The sequence below is a fragment of the Schistocerca nitens genome, chromosome 2, assembly GCF_023898315.1.
Source record: "Schistocerca nitens isolate TAMUIC-IGC-003100 chromosome 2, iqSchNite1.1, whole genome shotgun sequence".
NCBI classification, from domain to species: Eukaryota; Metazoa; Arthropoda; class Insecta; order Orthoptera; family Acrididae; genus Schistocerca; species Schistocerca nitens.
In genome coordinates, this window is record NC_064615.1 from 525,292,536 (window position 1) to 525,315,767 (window position 23,232).

General features: G+C 44.6%; 1 protein-coding gene across 1 annotated transcript in view; it reads left to right on the plus strand.

The window, feature by feature from the left end:
* Positions 1-16,380: 16,380 nt before the first annotated feature.
* Positions 16,381-23,232, plus strand: part of LOC126235134 (juvenile hormone esterase-like) — an 86,610-nt gene continuing 79,758 nt past the window's right edge. The window contains exon 1 of the mRNA XM_049943866.1: positions 16,381-16,569. Within this exon, the coding sequence (XP_049799823.1) occupies positions 16,381-16,569 (189 nt within the window). The remainder of the gene's footprint in view (positions 16,570-23,232) is intronic.

Consider the following 23,232-nt stretch of genomic DNA (forward strand, 5'->3'; position numbering starts at 1 on the left):
TGATTGTGCACCTGCACAGAGGCAACAGATGGCTGCTGACCGTCTCTACAAGGACTACAGTGGGTCTGCATCTTTGATGGCCCACCAATACCATTGTTTCTACTAGGACTGCAGTGGGTCTGCACCTCTGGTGGCCCACCAGTACCATCATCTCTACCAGAACTACAGTGGATCTACTCTGTGATGACGTACCTACCAATATTCTTCCAAATTTCGACTGACTCCGCTGTGGGTTTGCTCTGTTGTGGCCCATTACCTGTCTGCATGTCAAGAGTTAGCACTGTCTTTCCTTTGGAAGGACACCACCACTTCTTCAAGACTGCATGGAAATCCAGTACTTCTGTGTGCATTTTCTTTTACTGCTCAGACTTTGAGGAAAAAGAAACACTGTAATTTTGCTGTGATGAATGACCAGGTCTGTGTTTATGGACTGTGAGAAAATTTTAGCTTTTGACCAACATTGTATCAATAAGTGTGTGCACTTGGTATCTTTGTTATTGTAACTATGAATTTTTTTTTTCAAATCTGTATTGGCCACTGCCCAAAACAATTTATAAAATTTTTTGTGGGGAGCATGGGGGCTATGTAAGTAGGATGTTTAGGCTTTTTATTGGTAACGTCACGTAGCGCTCTGTATGAAAATCACTGGCTGTGCTGTGTGCAGTCTGTGGCTGGTTTGCATTGTTGTTTCCTATTGTAGTGTTAGGCAGTTGGCTGTTAACAGCACGTAGCATTGCGCAGTTGGAAGTGAGCCGCCAGCATTGAGAGCGGATAATCTGGACGTGTGTCCATCAGAGACAGTAATTTTGTAAGATTTGATGTCATGAACTGATATATATATATACTATGACTTTTGAACGCTATTAAGGTAAATACATTGTTTGTTCTTTATCAAAATCTTTCATTTTGCTAACTACGCCTATCAGTAGTTAGAATCTTTAGTTTAGTTGGCAGTAGTGGCGCTCGCAGTTATGCAGTAGTTCGAGTAACGAAGATTTTTGTGAGGTAAGTGATTCATGAAAGGTATAGGTTATTGTTAGTCAGGGACACTCTTTTGTAGGGATTTTTTCAAAGTCAGATTGCGTTGCGATAAAAATATTGTGTGTCAGTTTAAGCACAGTCATTTATAATTTTTTAAGGGGACGTTTCAATGTAACAGATTCCAAATCTTCCCCATAATTTAGAAAATCAACTAAGGTGTTTCTCATGTCTAGAGATCAGCAAACGTGCCGTTCACCTGCTAGATGCACACACCGCAATCGATGTTCTCCCAACTAAATAAAGACGGGAATTGTGAATAAACAGTCAGTCCGAAAATTGACATGGGAGGCAATAATGGTCCAGCACAGACACATCTCCATATTGAATTTCCTCAAATTTGCAAGCGAAGACGAAAGCTGCCCAACACAGCCGTCTAGAGGATAACACGGTTAAGTCAGCTACATTCCTACATTCCAACAGACCTTTCCATTCGGACAGCTCCTCCCGTTAACGGGAAATGTGAATTATTCCCATCACTGGCGCAGCATGCCAAGCGCGCATAGGAACAATCATCCTAGAAAACCGGTCACATATATGCTTTATCATTGTATTTACAATTAACTGTTATGAACGCTGTCTCAATTGAAAGACATTCGACAGTGAGCAAAGTATCCGAAATATACCCTGCTGATGGCTGTGGCTCTGGAAATAGAAATATCTGTACCATTCTTATAACCTGACACACTCATCCCTTTACTCTCACAGTACTCCATGTCAGATCCATATCTTCCTTTGCACATGTCTGAACATAAACACATACGTTATAAGCCTGATGCCCAAGGCGAACCTAACAGATCAGCAACTACTGTACTATAATACTTCGTCAATAACTGATTGTCAGCGATACGAAATAATACGGACCAAAGTCAATCAATTGGTGGGCATGTCTCGTAAGTTTTTCTTGCGAGTGGTACCACTGTGTCTTAGAAAGAGAGGTGTAATCGATTTACACACCTGCATATGTTAAAAAACAAAACCATATCACCATCACAAGCGATCTTGGTTCTACTGGCTTTATAAATCGAGGAATGGAATTACCTCCGAATGAATTGGTTTTCCAGAAAAATACCAAGATGATGATCGTAGGAGTGTATATTATCAGATCAGCTGAATTTTCAAAGTGATTCGGCTAAGCAGCTTGGTATGAAACAAGTATCTGCAACTCCCTCACGCCGCTAGATATTTCCCCAGTATTTGTAATGTATTCTGTCTCGATACCAGAGCTGTTGCTGGCTCGCATCATGCCTTCTTTTTTTTACCATTGGTTGCAGTGCGGTGATGTCTTATTTCGTCCTTTTTTACCGCCATAACATTGCTGTCTTTTCTCCATGAGTGGTAGTAGCAGCGTATATCGATACTAGTACTGCTGTACTATCTATGGTGTGACGGATATATTTTCTGGCTGTGTGGTGAGTGGCAGTCGGTCCGTTGGGGCAGAGCAGCGAGGAAGTCTCCGTGGCCCGTGGTCTCGCCGGAACAGCTGGCGGCGTGCACTTGTGGTTGTTGTCATGAGGCACTTCTTGTGAGGGTTACGAAGTTCGTCGTCCTCTGATCCTGAATACTAAAATTGAGTGCTCACTTAACCTACTATCAAGTCTCAAATGCTATCACGTTTCTTCGTTTGATCCTGGTTGTCACTTTCTGGGTGGTTCCCGCGAGCAACAACCTGTGTGTATTGAAGTCGGCTAGAATTGTAGCCGTCTTCCTGTATGGTGTTTAACTTAATTTAATTCATTCCTTCATTAATGAAGTGTACCGGCCGTATCTTGTGCCTTGTGGCTATCGACGTTCCGGTAACATGCCCTGGTCGTTGAGGTAGGTTTTGGCAGTGTATTTTCCTCGTTGTGTTGATGCTGTCCAGCACAGCATATAGTTCGACAGCTGAGGTGTTGGTAGTTTTAGGCGTTTATTCTGACCTGGGTGGATTGGGCACCAGTATCCAGAACGTTGTGCTATTGACAGGTTGTTGTCGTTTTGCTGGTCGGGTGGTACAGAACTGATCTTGATGGTTGGTTTCTTCAGCTGACTTTCAGATGGGTTGCGTTCCAATTAAGAGGTTGTCGGTCTGGCTGCCTGTCGCACCTAAATGTGTGTTAGTGTTACCATCCCAGGCCGATCCTTGGAAGCTTATGAGCGCCACTCCTTATATTTTACATAGTGATTTCCTTTTTAGTCTTAAGTACTCTGTGTAGCCTTCAGCTGAGTTTTAGCTTATTAAAATTGGAAGGCTTTTCTTCTGAGGCCTTAAGCCATAAAAAAATTGCTTCTTGTTGGTATGTGGCCTTCAGTCGACTTTCAGACTTTCAGAATTAAAATTGAAAATTCCTTGTGCCTTGACCTTCAGCCATAAACTGGTTTCAAGTTGGTATGTCTGCTTCAGCCGAGTTTTCAGCCTTTTCAAATCAAAAGTTGAGAAACTTTGTCTAGGCTTTAAGCCATAAGAAATATTTTTTAGTTTTTATGTGGCCTTCAGCTGTTTTTTCCAGCTTAAATTAAAAACTGGAAATTTCTTTGTCTCAGCTTTAAGCCATGAGATGGTTCGGGTTTCGTATGTGCCCTTCATCCGAGAGTTATGTGAAGCATTTTAGGACAAAGCCTTTAGCCTAGTTTAGTTGAAATTGAGAAGCTCTTCCCTTTAGGCATCAAGCTGTAAAATTGTTTACTGTATGGTGTGTGGCCTTCAGTCAAGTTTTAATCTCTCTTAAATTAAAAACTCAAATTGTCTTTCCCTTACGTTATAAGATTGTTATTCTTTAGTATGAGGCCTTCAGCCGAGTTTTACACGAAATACACTCCTGGAAATTGAAATAAGAACACCGTGAATTCATTGTCCCAAGAAGGGGAAACTTTATTGACACATTCCTGGGGTCAGATACATCACATGATCACACTGACAGAACCACAGGCACATAGACACAGGCAAAGGAGCATGCACAATGTCGGCACTAGTACAGTGTATATCCACCTTTCGCAGCAATGCAGGCTGCTATTCTCCCATGGTGACGATCGTAGAGATGCTGGATGTACTCCTGTGGAGCGGCTTGCCATGCCATTTCCACCTGGCGCCTCAGTTGGACCAGCGTTCGTGCTGGACGTGCAGACCGCGTGAGACGACGCTTCATCCAGTCCCAAACATGCTCAATGGGGGACAGATCCGGAGATCTTGCTGGCCAGGGTAGTTGACTTACACCTTCTAGAGCACGTTGGGTGGCACGGGATACATGCGGACGTGCATTGTCCTGTTGGAACAGCAAGTTCCCTTGCCGGTCTAGGAATGGTAGAACGATGGGTTCGATGACGGTTTGGATGTACCGTGCACTATTCAGTGTCCCCTCGACGTTTACCAGTGGTGTACGGCCAGTGTAGGAGATCGCTCCCCACACCATGATGCCGGGTGTTGGCCCTGTGTGCCTCGGTCGTATGCAGTCCTGATTGTGGCGCTCACCTGCACGGCGCCAAACACGCATACGACCATCATTGGCATCAAGGCAGAAGCGACTCTCATCGCTGAAGACGACACGTCTCCATTCGTCCCTCCATTCACGCCTGTCGCGACACCACTGGAGGCGGGCTGCACGATGTTGGGGCGTGAGCGGAAGACGGCCTAACGGTGTGCGGGACCGTAGCTCAGCTTCATGGAGACGGTTGCGAATGGTCCTCGCCGATACCCCAGGAGCAACAGTGTCCCTAATTTGCTGGGAAGTGGCGGTGCGGTCCCCTACGGCACTGCGTAGGATCCTACGGTCTTGGCATGCATCCGTGCGTCGCTGCGGTCGGGTCCCAGGTCGACGGGCACGTGCACCTTCCGCCGACCACTGGCGACAACATCGATGTACTGTGGAGACCTCACGCCCCACGTGTTGAGCAATTCGGCGGTACGTCCACCCGGCCTCCCGCATGCCCACTATACGCTCTCGCTCAAAGTCCGTCAACTGCACATACGGTTCACGTCCACGCTGTCGCGGCATGCTACCAGTGTTAAAGACTGCGATGGAGCTCCGTATGCCACGGCAAACTGGCTAACACTGACGGCGGCGGTGCACAAATGCTGCGCAGCTAGCGCCATTCGACGGCCAACACCGCGGTCCCTGGTGTGTCCGCTGTGCCGTGCGTGTGATCATTGCTTGTACAGCCCTCTCGCAGTGTCCGGAGCAAGTATGGTGGGTCTGACACACCGGCGTCAATGTGTTCTTTTTTCCATTTCCAGGAGTGTATTTTAAGATAAGGCCTTCAGTCTTTCCAAATTGAAATCTCTTCTTCCTAGGCCTTAAGCCGTTAAATTGTTTTGTTGATATGCGGCCTTCAGCCGAATTTTCAGCCTATTTAGATTAAACTTTGTAAATCTTTGTCTCAGCCTTAAGCCGTAACCTTATTCTTCATTACTGTGAGGCCTTCAGCCGAGTTCTATGGGAAAAATTTAAGCTAAGGCTTTCAGCCTATTTGTATTGAAGAAAAACATTTTTTCTATAGAACTGAAACCTCCAGAAGAAATCCTGTACCTCAATTCCTTGCTTAGGCCATGTGCCTTGAATTTTCGATGTGGCCTTCAGGCAATCTAAATTAAATCAAAGAAGGTCTTTCGTTAAAGCTTTGAGACTTTTAATTCTTGTTTGTGTGACTGTGTGTTTTAAGAAATAAAGTTTATATGCTGAGTGCAACTAACAGTAACTTATTTTGGCCCCTTTCCACAAATATAACAACATCCGCTCTATCCTGCTAGCCCAGGGATTTCAATACCATGTCAGAGGTTTGGTGATGTATCCCGTATAAATGTGTGACTAGGGCCTCCCGTTGGGTAGAAAGTTTCCTGGGTGTAAGTCTTTCGATTTGACGCCACTTCAGCAACTTGCGCGACGGTAGGGATGAAATAATGATGATTAGGACTACACAGCACCCAGTCCCTGAGTGGAGAAAATCTTCAACCCAACAGGGAATCGAACCTGGGCCCTTAGGATTGAAATTTTGTTGTGCTGACCACTCAGCTACCGGGTGCAGACACCACTGAATTATAGGCAATGACTGATTCAGAAGGAAAACAACAGTGCTGTATGTTGTGCTGATTGAAGTTGTAAGAAAAGTACACTAGATTTTCAGATCTCTAGTGTCACACTATCCACTAGAAATGACATCTATGATTTGGAATCAAGTCTTTCCATTCAACGACATACCTGCATTGGATCCCATGGAGAAGTCCTTTAATGATTACAACCGTAAGTGAATCATATTTCTGGCACTGTCATACCTCGAAACGAGTCGCCTCTCTTGAACCTCTCTCATACAGTAAAATTCCATTTTCGTTTTAGGTAGTCCCCTTGCACCTTACAACTGCTGCCATTTCTCCAGCTTGATGCATATGATCATTCCAATTTTAGTCGGAACTGAGTAGGACTCGGTGGAAAATATATCTACCACCTTCTGTAATCCATGTAGAAACAGGCTAAGCTTCGTTACTGTGACAGGACTGTGTTTTGACGATTCGATGGAATGGGAACTGTGAGGACAAGGATTTTTTTCTAACTGCACTGTGGTACATCCCCAAACTACATACAAGTACTACAGATCCATGTCCATTCACATCTATCTTCCCAACATTCTATCTTCGTTAATCAGCACCATCCAACAGAGGAAAATTACTAACTATAAAAGCTGCACTAACTTCATTTGACAGAGAACTCCATAAGATTTTTAATGCATCTCTCTCCTCCCATATATCGAAAACAAATACCACATGCCTGCAGGTACCGAGCACATGTGACGATCCTATTAAATATACAGGTTTTGATCAACTGCACAGACCAGTTTAAAGTTCCATCACCTGTACTGTAAGAGGATGATCGTATCCCAAGGACTATACTGTAAGTCACAAGAGACGTGCCCTGTGACCCTGTCTCATTGTTTTTTTTTTTTAAAAAAATTCTGCTCTAACGCACTGTGTACACCGCCAAACGTTTTGTTTTTCCGCCACGACTTCGAGGAACGTGTCAGGTTCTAAACGGACATTAACACGTTCTGATTAATGGCCTCTCGCAGAAAACTAAATGTTGCATTACCCAAAACGAGGCTGGAATTTTATTGTAAGAGATAGGTTCGAGAGAGGTGACTCGTTTTGAGTTATGAGAGTGCCAGAAATTTGATTCACTTACGGCTGTAATCATTAAAGGACTTCTCTATAGGATCCAGGACAGGTGTGCGGTTGAATGGAAAGACTTGATTCCAAATCATAGACATCACCTCTAGTGGATAGCATGACACTAGAGATTTAAAAAGCTAGTGTAAATTTCTTATTATGTCAATTAGCACAACGTCTACTACTGTTTGTGATCCTTCTCAATCTGTCATTGCCTATAACTCATTCGATATATCACCAAACCTCTGACATTGTATCGAGACAGAATATCTTACAAATACTAGAAAAATGCCTATCGGCGTGAGGGCGTGGCAAATATGGGTTTCTTACCACGTTCCTTAGACGAATCGCTTTCAAAATTCAGCGATTTTATCAGGAAGTAGCTCTGTGGGCTACATGTAACCGGACTGCTGGTCTGATAATATACACTCCTACAATCACCATCTTGGTATTTGTCTGGAAAAACCAATTCATTCAGGGCTAATGCCATACTTCGATTTATAAAGACAGTATAGCTTTTAACATGAGTACTTGTGTGCACCTGCAGAACCAAGACTGCTTGTGATGGTAATATGTTTCTGTTTTCTAACATCTGCCAGTTAGTAAAACGATTACTCCTCTCTTTCTAAGACACAGTGGTACCACTCGAAAGAAAAAGGTATGAGACATGCCCACCAATGGTTGATTTTCGGTCAATATTATTGTAAAGGTAAGAGTTTGTCAGGTCATAAGAATGGTACAGATTTTTCTATTTCCAGAGCCACAGCCATCAGCAGGGTGTATTTCCGATACTTTGCTCACTGTCGAATGTCTTTCAATTGAGACTGCGATCATAAAAATTAATTGTAAATGCAATGATAAAGCATATATGTTACGAAATGTCCCCTTAGAAAAATTATACATGACTGCTTAAACTGGCACACAATATTTTTTTTAGTGTAACGCAATCTGACTTTCAATAATCACTACAAAAGAATGGCCCTGACTAACATTAACCTATACCTTTCACAAATCACTTACCTCACAAAAATCTTCGTAACTCAAGCTACACCAATAAAGCGAGTGCCACTACTGCCAGCTAAATAAAAGATTCAAACTACCGAAGGCACTAACTACTGATATGCATAGTTAGCAAATGAAAGATTTTGATAGAGAACAAACAATGTATTTACCTTACTAGTGTTCAAAGGTCATAATATATATAGCAGTTCATGACAACCAGTCTTACAAATTTCAAAACTCCGCCATTTCTCTCCCCACATCCACCACTGCTGGCGGCTCACCTCCAAACGCGCAACGCTACGCGCTGTTCACATCCAGCGGCCGCTGCCCAACACTACAATGGCAAATATTACAACAATGGCACCCAGCCACAGACTGCACACAGCACAGCCAGTGATTTTCATATAGAGCGCTACGTAACGTTGCCAATAAGAAAACAAACAGCCTACTTACAATATGACCGGTTTTCTAGGATGATTCTGCCTATACACGCTTGGCATGCTACGGCGGTGACGGGCATGATTCACGTTTCCTGTTAAGGGCAGGAGATATCCGAATGGAAAGGCCTGTTGGAGTGTAAGAATATAGCTGACCTAACCGTGTAGTCCTCTAGATGGCTGAATAGCGAACTAATACTTATAAGGGAACCTCCCCATCGCACACCCCTCAGATTTAGTTATAAGTTGGCACAGTGGATAGGCCTTGAAAAACTGAACACAGATCAATCGAGAAAACAGGAAGAAGTTGTGTGGAACTATGAAAAAATAAGCAAAATATTCAAAATGAGTAGTCCATGCGAAGAAGATAGGTGGCAACAGCAAGGATGATCTGAACTCAGGAGCGCCGTGGTCCCGTGGTTAGCGTGTGCAGCTGCGAAATGAGAGGTTCAAGTCTCCCCTCAAGTGAAAAATTTTTCTTTATTTTCGCAAAGTTATGATCTGTCCATTCGTTCATTGACGTCTCTGTTCACTGTAATAAGTTTAGTGTCTGTGTTTTGCGACCGCACCGCAAAACCGTGCGATTAGTAGACGAAAGGACGTGCCTCTCCAATGGGAACCGAAAACATTTGATCGCAAGGTCATAGGTCAACCGATTCCACCACAGGAAAACACGTCTGATATATTCTATACGACACTGGTGAGGGCATGTGCGTCACATGACAGGAATATGTTGTCGACCCACCTAACTTGCACACTTGGCGAATGGGTAAAAAGATTCTTCTACATTGCCCGATTTAGGTTTACTTGTGGATGTGATAATCCCTCCCAAAAAAGTGATGAAAACATAAGAGTTAGTCACATAAACTGCAACAAATGAATCCAACAGTTTCACAGTCACACAATTTTCCCTGTGCTCTGTCAAACACGTTTTTAACGTTTTCAAATTTTTCCGTGTGTAGACCGTCAAATCCTGCATATGTCCAAGCAAATCTGAACATGTCCTGGAATTTCGGAGAGCGAATTTGATTATGTGTGAGTGCCTGAACTTTGATAATTGTCTGAAAATAAAAAATAAAATTTTACGCTCGAAGGAAGACTTGAACCAACGACCTCTCGTTCCGCAGCTGCTCACGCTAACCACAGGACCACGGCGCTCCTGATCTCAGATTGTCCTTGATGTTGCCTATCTTCGTATGGACTACTCAGTTTGAATATTTTGCTTATTTTTTTCATAGTTCCACACAACTTCTTCCTGTTTTCTGATTGATCTGTGTTCAGTTTTTCAAGGCCTATCCACTGAGCCAACTTATAACTAAATCTGAGGGGGGTGCGATGGGGAGGTTCCCTTGTAAGTATGTGTAGGGCAGCTTTCGCGATCATGTGGAAATCTGAGAAGATTCAATATGGAGATGCATTTACGCTGGGCCATTCTTCCCTCCCATGTAAATTGTCGGACACACTCTTCATTCACATTTCCCATCTTTATTTAATTGAGTGAGCTTCTATTGTGGTGTGTGGATCTAGCAGTTGAAGGACACGTTTGCTTGTTCTCTAGACATCAGAAACACCTTAGTTGAGTTCGTAAATTATAGGGATGATTTGAAATCTGTTACATCACCGACATTGGTATTTGTGAGTGGAAATATTAGTTTCCTGTATTTGTTTCAAGTTCTCACGTAAAGGTCTTCGTAGACGGAATAAGTTTCTAGTTACTCAGTGGCCTACAGCACGCTACACCTCGCTAAAGTTTCGGGTTTTTAGCGAAATCGCTTCCTGTCTATATCTTTGGAATTATGATGGGCGAGCAGTCGGTAGGATACTGCTACGCAAACGATTTTGCTATGTTTCTTGATATCGAGAAGTACCAGGAAAATGGTGTAATATTATGGCAAAAAATGCGGAAATACATTTGTTCTTGTAATCTCATAGTCTGGAGATGAGTGTAGAAAAGCAAGCAGGGAAGCAGGTCTGGGCCAGAAAGAGTAACGTCTTTGTGCCAAGGGGATATTAGCCCGTCTTTGCATAACAGTTCTGAGAGTGACTTCGATCCACTGAGGGTGCTCTGGTCACATGTTGAGAGTGGATGACCAATTTACCTCGCAGGGAAATATCGAGTGCCACGAGTATATCTACAGTGCTGTCTGTCTTTACAGCATATGTATGAATGTTGTAAAATGAGTGATTTTGTATGGCACAGGATACGAATTGTATGTTTACTACATCGACAAGGTTCGTGGTGATATATTGCTGGGTTGGAGATCGGTCTCACGCTCAAGCTTCTGTTCTCTGTGGGAGAGCTGTGTAACTGAGTAAGAGTCTCTCCGTTTTGACGATATGTAGTGCACTTTGTAAGGTTTAATTGTCGGTGCCATAATGGCGATCTGTGTAAAATAGCTTTTTGCCTAATACCCTTTCATCCACAAGACATCCTTTGTGCTGTGATATAGGAGTCTCTATAATGCGGTGGGACATTTTGCATCTGTTGAAATCAGGAATGGTAACAGTGATGGACGGGGTGCCATGTTAGGACCATGAGGAAGAATGCATTCAACATTATTCTGCGCTATTTCCGTAAACGGGTTCTATTAGGGCAAGAATTTCCATGCATACCTGCCGAGACATCATGAAAGCTCCAACAAAAGGGAGTGGTAACTATTTCTGGGACAATACACAACTTCATAGGATTCTCTCAGGTGTCAAGCATGAAAGGGATGTCGCCACCTCATGTTTGTTGGACCCAAACGGGCACCTGTGCATTGCCTGGCAGCTGACAGTCGCATTGTAACTTCACGGGGGATGTCGGTGCATCCCGACTTCTGGGAGTGTGTGCGGTAGTGTCCCGTGTGGTCCAGAGGACAGGAGGTGGTGTGAGGTACATGGGCGTGTTTTTTGCGTGTCTGTTGCATTATTTCGTCAGCAGGTCTGTACGCTGTGCTACGAGTTATTTAAACAATTTATGAGTAGTGAGTGTGTATGCTGAGCATTTTTCATGCATTATTGTGATTATTTACGAGTTGCTTTCGTGTCTGTACTTCAGTCTACTGCATTTATTCGGTGAGTTACCAGTAGTTTACAGGTCAGTATGCTGTATGCTGCTTTATTTCAGTAATTTACGAGTTGTTTCGTGTCTGTACATCAGTTATGGCATTATTTACAAGTAGTTTGCAGATTTTCAGACTATGTATTGTGACCCCAAGTATATCAGGGTGAGTGTTTTGTACCATTGTGATGAATGAACTAGGTGCAATCTGTCCCTAAATAAATTGTTCCAAAATAAATAAAGTGCACTCATTCCTCTCTCCAGCAGCCCAGCGCATTCTGAGTCATTTTCCTGCCATTTTCCCCTCCAGACCACCATATTGGAGTATGTCACAGAAGGGACAACAGCACCCTTTGGTGGCAGTACTATGTATTATGTCAGTAGGACTCTGGACACCATGGTGAACACACTTGATGGTGGTACTGCCTCTAATTGTTCAAACAAATACTGAAAATAAAGACTTATGTCCACCACAGGCCAAGTCCTCTTCCCACCAATTCCTAGGAAGAGGTGGCGTTCGGATGACTTAGGTTAGTAGAGGCAGCCCAAGTGAGCTATTTTCCCACCATTTTCTTAGATTAGTAGAGGCAGCAGTGGCGTGTTGCAATGTCCTGTTGGATATTGAACTTCCCACCGGTTCCTAGGAAGAAATGACAGTAGGGTGACTTAGGCTAGTGGAGGTAGCCTAACTGATACCTTCCCGGCATTTTCTTAGGTTACTGGAGGTAGCCGTGGTGTGTTGCATTGTCCTGATGGAATTTGAACCTCCTGCCAGAGGGGCTTGACAGGGGGCTGTGGCAGTTTCCTGCCAAAAGACATCATCTTCGATAACAGTACTTGCATCATCAGCTGCTGTCACGACCGCCATCTTTGATGATGTCAAGTCCTGCTGTTACCAAGTCCTGCATCATTAGCTAACATCACGGCCACCATCTCGAATAATGATACTTTGGGGCTGCACCCCTCCCCCCTCCACTACCTCATACTAACGAGATATAACATGTCCTCTCGAAATTCCAGCATTTTATTTACTATCCTAATGAGAATTACCAGCTGTGCTGTGCCTGAAAAGTCAAGAGAGTCATCCAAAGACTGGAAAAAAGCAGCACTGTCTTTAATAACCTTGGCATCTGAGCATCCAAGTCTTTTGCTAATTCTTCACCACAGTACGATGGAGACAGGGTGTTTGTATTGTCCTCATCATTTCATCATCATCATCATCATCATCATCATCATCATTCGTGACAGTGGCTAATTGGAGTGTGAAAAAATCCGACTGTGTAAAAATTGCGACTTTTTACAGGCACTGATGAACGCGCAGTGGAGCGCCCCACAAACCGAACATCATCAATTCGAGGCAAGACAGTGGCTCGAGAAAGTGACAGAGACTGTATCTGCGCAACTGGTTGTGGGGACAGCTCTTCCGCCGTTCTTAGAAGGTATTCTTGAATACATTCATCTTCAGCAAATGGCTTCAAGTGCACTGCTGTCTGATGAGAAATTCTGTAGCTAATTTTCACAAAAGAGTTTCTTCCAGGATGATCAACGTCCTGCAAATAATACGAAATATTTGTATCAAATAATACCAGGAGGAGGAGCTCTCGAAACTAAAGTGAAACGTAGCAGTTTTCTCATTCCTTCCATTGCCACCATATTGGTTTGAAAAGCTGGCTTTCAGTTCAAGGATTATTTCCTTTCGTTTGTCGTCGACATACACTATGTGATCAAAAGTATCCGGACACCACCAAAAGCATACGTTTTTCATATAGGTGCATTGTGCTGCCACCTACTGCCATGTGCTCCATATCAGCGACCTCCATAGTCTTTGGACATCGCGAGAGAGGAGAATAGGGCGCTCCATGAAGCTCATGGACTTCGAACGTGATCAGGTGACTGGGTGTCACTTGTGTCATACGTCTGTACGCGAGATTTCCTTACTCCTAGACATCCCTGGGTCCACTGTTTCCGATGTGATAGCGAAGTGGAAACGTGAAAGTACACGTACAGCTCAAAAGCGTACAGGCTGACCTCATGTGTTGAACGACAGAGACCGCCGACAGTTGAAGAGGGTCTTAATGTTTAATAGGCAGACATCCACGAAAACCATCACACATCAATTGCAAACTGCATCAGGATCCATCGCAAATACTGACAGTTAGGCGTGGTGTAGAACACTTGGATTTAATGGTCGAGCGGCTGCTTACAAGCCACACATCACGCCGTTAAATGTCAAACGACGCCTCGCTTGATGTAAGGGGCGTAAATATTGGACGATTCAACAGTGTTCAGATGTTGTGTAGAGTGACTAGTCACGGTACACAATGTGGTGATCCGATGGCAGGATGTGGGTATGGCGAATACCCGGTGAACGCCATCTGCCTTTGTGTGTAGTGCCAAAAGTAAAATTCTGAGGTGGTGGTGTCAAGGTGTGATCGTGTTTTTCATGGAGGAGGCTTGCACCCTTGTTGTTTTGCGTAGCACTATCACAGCACAGACCTACATTGATGTTTTAAGAAACTTTTTGCTTCCCACTGTTGAAGATCAATTCGGAGGGGGTGATTGCATCTTCCAACATGATCGAGCACCTGTTCATACTGCCCGGCCTGTGGTGGATTGGTTACACGACAATAACATCCCTGTAATGGACTGGCCTGCACAGAGTACTGACCTGAATCCTATAGAACATCTTTCGGATGTTTTGGAACGCCGATTTCGCGCCAGGCTTCACAGACCGACATCGATACCTCTCCTCTGTGCAGTACTCCGTGAAGAATGGGCTGCCATTCCCCAAGAAACCTTCCAGAAACTGACTGAATATATGCCTGTGAGAGTGGGAGCTGTCATCAAGGCTAACGGTGGGCCAACACCATACTGAATTCCAGCATTACCGATGGAGGGCGCCACGAACTTGTAAGTCACTTTCAGCCAGGTGTCCGGATACTTTTGATCACATAGTGTATGTGTGGTACTCTGGTGCATTATTTACTGCATAATGAAGTCTTAAATACCATTGCTTTATATGATTTAAGACTTTGTGTGACACTAAACATATTACACGATCCTCGTGTTCAGTAAAAAGGTACAAATCCTGCCATGCAGCATCAAAACAAGGTGGCGCTGAGGTCCTGCTGTTAAGAGCTGCTCGTTGCTCCTGCCATCCACGTCTGAATGCGCTGACGGCTGGGACTGGCGGCCGACACGGCTCCCGCTCTTTTCGTTACTCCAGCCTGTCGCTCTGTTTACTTCTCGCGCCTCCGCGCTCTCGATCAGCTTAGCTGAACGACTCTGATATGGAAGGTCGTTGTTCCCTTGCTCTGTTTTCGAGCTGATCAGGAAAGGAAATGACTAGTAGTGGTGTAGGGTACCCTCCGACAATCAACGTACAGTGAGTGGCTTCCAGAGTATGTATGCAGATGTAGGCGGCAGACTTTTATCAGGAATTCATTTTCTTTCCAAACACATTAGGCTCCCAACACAAATTAGCGATCTTTTGTACGCGGCTTGTGGCCTGGTGAACGGCGTAGCTGCCGCTAAATCACGGGGGCGATTTCCAACCGGGTCGCAGATTTTCTTCACATGGCGATTGGGTGTTTGTGTTTTCCCAATAACTTCTTCTTATTTTTATCAGAAAGACGCGCATGTCGACGAAGTGGCGTCAAACACATAAACTGCACCAGGAAGTCAATTGCAGACGAGGTATCCCGGTCAATAATATCATTCCATCATTATACTTGAGTGCTCTTCTGTATATGGGGATACATTACTTCTCTGGCGCCATTTATCCGATCGATGAATCAGACAGTTTTTGTAGAAGCGAAATGTTCAGCATATAACAGCAACGCAAACATCCAAGACCCAGATAAACTCAGGAAAGATCGAACAGCCAACGTTGCAAGCGTCTTCCGCACTCGCCATACACAACAGATATGCCCACCTGTGTAACAACCACGTTAACTGCTAATCGACAATCTACGCCTGAATGTTTCTGTGGCGAAAAACTTTGGTGTTTCACAGAAGAGGCAGTCAGTGAAACACTACTATTGTAAATTCTTCTGCTCGGTTACTGGTATTTGCGTGCACTGCTGACTACTAATGTGTAATAACGTCGCTATTATCACAGTTCCAAACGGCTGTTCGTACTCTGAATTCTGAAGTCTGATCATCAAAAGCTGAAACTGATTTTATTCACATGTATTTACTACTTCATTTCAATATTTACATAATCTTTGGCCCCTCCTACTCGAATGAACTTTTTATAGCGTCTCTGCCAGTCCTCAAACACATCGTGCAAGCCATTTTTGTCAGATATTTGAGACACTGAAACCCACTCTTTTCAAAAAATCATGGTACAAATAGGAAAGTACAGGAAAGAATCGGTCTCAGTTTTCATTGCTCAGTCTTCGTATCTCACATTTAATTCCGTGCGAAGAGTAGTTACACTGGCAGTTCGATTCAAACTGTTTCGATTCAAAGGGTTTCCAGAGAAAATTGAATGAATGATATATAAAAATATCGAGAGCACAACGCGAGACTTACAGGCCTGCACTGTACAGTGAGATGTAACATGTTAAGAACATAGGTACTTGCTGTTTTCCTGTCTGCATTATCATATTCTAGGTAGGCGGTAATTTCGTAAGCTGGCGACTGCTGGGTCAATAGCAAGGCGCCTGCCCCACTCCTTGCTTATACTTGACGGTCGGCCTTGGCGCGCATACGTAACAGATGACGCCATGCGGAAAGCGGCAGCAGCAGCCAGAGAGCACAGTCCGACAGAGATGTCTGCGGCGAAAGCGGTGCTGGCGGCGGTGCGGCAGGGATCTTTGCGGGGGAAGCTGGTGACGTCACCCACCGGAACCGCATTCTGCAGCTTCCTGGGCATCCCTTATGCAAAACCACCTGTGGGATCGCTACGGTTCAAGGTCAGTGCTTCATAGGTAGCGGCATTCTCAGTTCAGTGTTTACCCGAAGCTTAGCCCGTTCACACTAGCTACTTTCTGATCAAAACTGACTATTCATTGTGTATTTGCGTCAGGTGCTTGAGTGTAAGTCAGCGCCTATCGCGAATATGTCAGTTACAGTGATCAGTTGACTGCGTGGAGAGAGGAATTCTAAAATTTTGAGTATATGCACGTGCGAAAACAGGTGCCTGAGGTGTCGTCTGCTAAGATAAGTTAACCTGTTCTCACAGTTATTCTCACCACACAGATGTTAAAACTGAGCATACAGAACCGCACCTCAGTGGCACTGCAAAGAGCAATCTGGGAAACGTGTACAAGTGGAAGTGGCATTGATAATGTTTGCAAAGTACATTTAGGTTAAAAATATGAACCACTTAGAATGGAATCTCCAACATGCTTAGATTTATGGTGGGACATTAATCAGATGCGCTACTTAGACTGTGCAGTGTGTGGTAGGGTGCACAAAAAATGTCTCTTCCAGAATTTCGGGGTGGTACGCAGGAAGAGAGAGAGAGCTCGTGTCCGTCAATACATGCTCAAATTTCTCTTATGTTACTTTCGCGATGATCACTCGAGAAGTAGGTTGTACGTTTCATGTATTTTAACCTGAGATCTTGGAATTCGGAGAGTAAGACACTGATTTACAGGGTCCTACGCAGCTTAGCAGGCAGTAGACACCGTCGAGTCATATTAATGCGACATTCTGTCAAAAGCCTGAATAACCACCTTTTACAGCGCGGACTAGTGCGAGACGGGCACGAAGAGACTCAGTGAGGTTCTGGAAGGTACCAACATGGATGTGTAGTCATTCCGACTCCACTGGAGTGGCAGGCTGCGGTAGGTTTCTCGGCTGAGGATCAATGACACGAACCGCCCGATGAAGGTGGTATGGCAGATACTGAATTGGGTTAAATGTGAGAAGTATGGTAGCCAGGGAACTACGGTAAACACATCGTTGTGTTCTTCATATCACGCACGTAAGTCGATGCGTCTTTCTGAGCTAAAAAGACGCAAGGCGCAGCACAAGTGGCTGTGGAGTGAAAGGGGAAACCAAATACTTAGAGGGGCAGCAGCATTCGCAGTTATACACCCTTTATTTAAGCTCAGAACGCGATTAAATGGCTGGTTCAAATGGCTCTGACCACTATGGGACTTAACTGCTGAGGTCATCAGTCCCCTAGAACTTAGAACTACTTAAACCTAACTAACCTAAGGACATCACACACATCCATGCCCGAGGCAGGATTCGAACCTGCGACCGTAGCGGTCGCGCGGTTCCAGACTGTAGCGCCTAGAACCGCTCGGCAAGTCCGGCCGGCCGCGATTAACAGTCACTCAATTTAACTGGTCACAATTATTACAATAAATAAATTCTATATAGCAATTAGTGAGAGTTTCAAGAATTTATATTAATCCTCAGGGAAAGTAAACACAGGTATTCAGTCTGTCCCTTTATTCCAAGATTACTGTAACATTGGATCTCATAGACAATATTAAATTCAAACTGCAAGGAAAATTTACGGCCAAAGTCATGATGAGAGTGCACTTAAACACAGGGACTCACATAACGAATGCTCTCGCTGTACAAATAACTGAAGTTCATAAAAGACCTTTAAAAATTTAAGAACAAATATATGACAGAACAATAAAATAACTATATATATCTAATCAGCGGGGTGAAGTAGCTGCTAATTCCCCCCAAGCCTATGGTAAAATTACACAGGATTAATTCGAAAGTAGTTTTTTCCTGCAAGGCAACTGAATGCAACTTCTCCAAAATTTATGTAACGTAGAAATAGAGAAATAATACAACGATTAACAAATGTTAGCACTAGAAGCAGCCAATCTCAAAGAAAAACTACTATCGTGGTCAAATAACTGTAAACACTAGCTTACCTAAAAGTTAAGGCTTCTATTCTTATTCTCTTCCAGGGTATGGCAATGTGTAACCACATTATCAGAACATCCAGTATCAGAGTGAATTAGCCACACACAGTGGGATTAAGACATATTTATTTCCCTCTTTAGGCTTAAATTACTACTATTGAATTTAAAAGAAAATTTACAGCAAAACTTCGCAAGATGCACAAATTTAGGCTGCAGGCCACCAGATTACTCTCGTTTCCAGGCAACATATTGTGACAAAGCCACACGTAAGCGCCTAGTGGCGGCATAAATCCAAGAAGTGATACCTGGAACAAACTAAGACTGGCCATAAGCAAGCGGCAACAGAGTGGATCAAATTCGATAACAGACATAATATATAACAAGACAACAGATATAGCAGGCTTTGTTGAGTACTTAAGAAAGAAGCGGACACCAGCATTTTAGCGAGCGCTGCTAACCGGCAACCAGTCCGCAAACAGCTAGTAGGCAATGATGATACGAGTACACGAACGTAGCGCAATGGATTAACAGCGCGAATAAATAAACCGGGCACGCCGGTTTAGCAGACACAGGAAAGAACTGAGAATCACCTGCAAGTCAATGCATGTATACAACCCAATGCACGAATTCGAAAATTTATGGCAAACATTAGATTAGAAGACTGATATTCACTCCTGCCATTTGAAAAACAACACGATAAGGTAAACGAGCAGACATCTGGTAAGAATTCATCATGCTTGGCACAAATTAAACCTGCATGAACAGTAACCACTCTTCAGTTTATCAAACAAAATATTTAATTGCAAAACATACCATCACTCGTGTTGCCTTCCTGACCCGTCTATAGCTGCAAGAAGCTTCATACATTCATATGATAGCCACACAATAACGAGGCCAGCCAGGAGCGGCCATTAATTCAACACATTAACAAAATTACGACAGTCAGACACCACTGTAGTTTAACACATCGAGTTCAGTTTCAATCAGGGACAAGGGAGCCAGCTGAAGCACGTGGTGTCATTAGAGATTCCAAGCACAATTGGCTTACAAGGTGAGACTGTGTTAGAGATACGTTGCACATGCAAAATTTCACTCTCACCACGGTCACTTGAGAAAAGGACCAAGAGGTAAGAAAATATCGTCCGGTGAAACGCACTAGCCGCTCCGCAGAAAAGGCGGGGCCAGGCCCTGCTGCCCTTCTACAGCTTAGTCGCGGCGATACGGTCCCGCTAGAACACCGCTCCGGCTCTCTTTGTACACAGTGCCGACTTGTACTGAAGACAACCTACACGTCGTAACAGGCAGGAGACGTCCGCTGTTCACCGGTGTCCGTTGCTAACTGCCCGCCGTTCGGAGCCACACCTCCCAGCTGTTGGAAAACAGCCAGCAGCCGGCACTGCCGCCCAGACCCAACGCGCAGGGGAAGATTACACAAACCTGCGAATCGATGTACTGCCGGCGACTCACACGGCTCAGTACCCAAAGAATAGGTGCATTCTTGTGTTGAAACATTGTATCTTCTAGAATGACGAGATCACTCTGGTAACGCCACGACAACATTCTACAATGGGTAACTCTCTGTCCTCCGGCCTGGACCCTTCCGACGATTGTTTCAAGGTGTTCGTATTCAGGCTATACACCCGCATAAAAAAAGTTTATTTGAAAAGGCCACACCGCCCTTGTGACCGAGCGGTTCTAGGCGCTTCAGTCCAGAACCGCACTGCTGCTACAGTCGCCGGTTCGAATCCTGCCTCGGGCATGGATGTGCGTGATGTCCTTAGGTTGGTTACGTTTAAGTAGTTCTAAGTTCTAGGGGACTGATGACCTCAGATGTTAAGTCCCATAGTGCTCAGAGCCATTTGAACCATTTGAAAAGGCCGCCTGTCGCAATCCAGTAGACGTCCAGTTGCGGTACTCACATGCATAGTCCAGTGCACGTTGGTGATGAATAGGTGTCGGCATGGGTGCATAACCAGGCGCCTGCTATGGAGTCTCATACGCAGAAATGTTCGGTGAGCGGTAGGCGATTTGGGCGGCAGTTGCCCCACAGTATCAAGTCTATTCGCTAGCACACACCCCTATGGGCGTCGTTCACCCCTGCCATCTGTGGCCTGTGGGGCACCACAGTTGCCTCTGCGCCGGTTTTGGAAGGCTCTATTTTGTCATGCACAGTATCCTTTACCCACGGCGGCACGCGAGCGGTATACAAACTTAGCCGTTTCGGAATTGCTTTTGCCGTTGGCACGAAAACCAATGATCATGCCCTATTGGATGTGAGGTAAGTCGCTCTTTTTCCGCAGTACAACAACGACTGCACTGTTTTCTGCGTTCCGCCCCCCCCCCCCCCCCCAATCACTCTTTAGCTATACCCTCCACTGCTGGTGCTACCATCTGCCGTCTCTAGGTGGTTATTGCACGTTGATGTCGAACATAGGTGGTGGTTAAATTTATGTGACTGGACCGTGTGCTAGACAGCTCATTAACAGAGATCACTGGACGGTTTGCAGCCCTACAGATGGCGGTCATGTGACCTACACTGGTTCATATAAGTCATGGCAGTGAATCGTGTGTATATACATTTCGGTTGTATGCAATTATCAGGGTAAAATACGTCGACGTAGAGACTTGACAGAATGTCGGAAGGAAATTATTGTGTTTGAGCGTAGGCACCGCCATACCGTGGTTTTAAGCGCCCGATCTGTTGATTATAGCTGATATACAAATAATGGTGTCAGTGCCACTCGCAGCCATGTAACGCGGTGTAACAACAGTAATCATAAGAAGACCCTAATCGCTATGTGCTGGAGACGAACATCACGAGTCGCTAATGACAGTCGGTTTCAACTATGACAGGAATTACTGTTCTCAGCGATTGGAAACCCATGATAGCCAATTTTCCAGTGAAACATTGGGAAATGAGTTGCACGTGGTGGACATTTGGGGTCGGATGCTCACAGTGGCACATAATGGGTCAAACAACACTAAAACAGGACAGTACCTGACTAGAGGCGTGTGTATGATCCGACGAGCCGCGATATTGCCTATTTTCAAGCGATGCGAGACGTCGGGACCACGAGGGCCAATAAGGGGTTCAACTCGCAGAGTATAGTTCGGGCCGGAGGTGATTCTGTGATATTTAATTTTTCTATACATGACTTCGGTTCACTCATTCATGCTACCATGAACATGAACAAGAATGTTTATTTGAACTTTTTGACTCAACAAATGTTGCCCCACATTCTGTATCTTCGTGAGGATTTTTGATATTTTCATGGTCGTCATCAAATGTGTGTAGTCAAGGGATCCTACATATTCGGTTCGCTAGACAAACAATTCAAACAAATCGTATTAATGAGTTTTATTACAAAATGAAGAGATACAATACGCAATTACACATATGTGTCGCAAGCAAAGAGCGACATACGAAATAATCAAGCTTTTTCAGTATAAACAATGCCAAGTCGGTGCCACATAGATTGTGAAAGCGAAATGACTAATGTGGATGCTGCTATAGAACTCGTTAATGTTGAAGCAGCTGTTAAACGGGCGTCGCCAGTGGTCGCGGTGCTTGTGTCCTCTTCACATAGGGGCCGCTGCTGTCGTGTTGTCGTCCTGGAAAGGGGTCGGTCAGCGTGTGATTGGCTGATGCCTTTCCACAGTCTCCTCTGTTCTGTAGTTCTCGACTGGTGTCCCGGCGTTTGACTTCACGCCTCAACAGATGAGTATGCTGTGCACGTACCCGTCTTCCAAAATGGCTGCTGTTGCGTTCAGAAGACTGCATGTACTCATTCCTGGTTTGACAAACACATGGGCACCCTGTCGCACCACTATTAGTCCACCAAATCACTCGACCATAATTCCTTGGAAAATATTTGAAACTACTTGGAACAGCATGTACAAACAACAATCAACATTCCAGCAGTTTGGCCGTTTCTGGAATGCAGGACTAACCTTCAATGAGTGGCTACAGCGGGATATGTCGTTGTGAAGAAATTGAGGCCACTATCCAAGTCAGAGTCGGTGTTCCAAGGTAACAGTCCAATGTCCGGCCGGTGTGCCTAAAGACCTGTCACAATGGATTTTCAGCATTTCCGTACTTAACAACCCCGTGGAACACGTAAATTTTCATCAAACCTTGTGGTGAATCCTTCAAAACTCATCGATATGACATAGTGTGCAAGTTGCTGATGAGATCGCCCCCTTTGAGAGCCAATAATTAAGTGAAATCAAACAGCAAATAAGCGAAAGGATCAGGTTGTTTAGATGACTAAAACATGGAATGTTAGCTTTTATTACAGTACCTTCTCTACATAAAATTACAGATCCCAGGGACGATTTGATTGGGTGTGAACGTGACTCAGATATTAAGTGGAAGGAGTGGGGAATAAATCATCTCACAATTATTCATGGTCATTCGTGTGTGGTGACGGATTCTGGGCCAGTGCGGCCTCGTAGTGGCGGTAACGAGTCGGCAGCTCTAATCGTTGAGGCCTCTGTAACATTCCCCGTGTTGACTGTGACCGTGGGTTGGAATAGTCGAAACAGCGATGTCACGACGTCGAGAGTGGATGTTAGGCAAGGAACTGAAACACTCAATCGAGCGCTTCATAACCAAGCACTGGAAACAGGAAAAGAATCGCAATGGCGATGAACATTAGCATGGAAGTAAGGATCAGTCGTAATGAGCAGACCATGTAGGCGGTCGGTGGGACAGTCTCCATGTCACGTTGCTTGCAC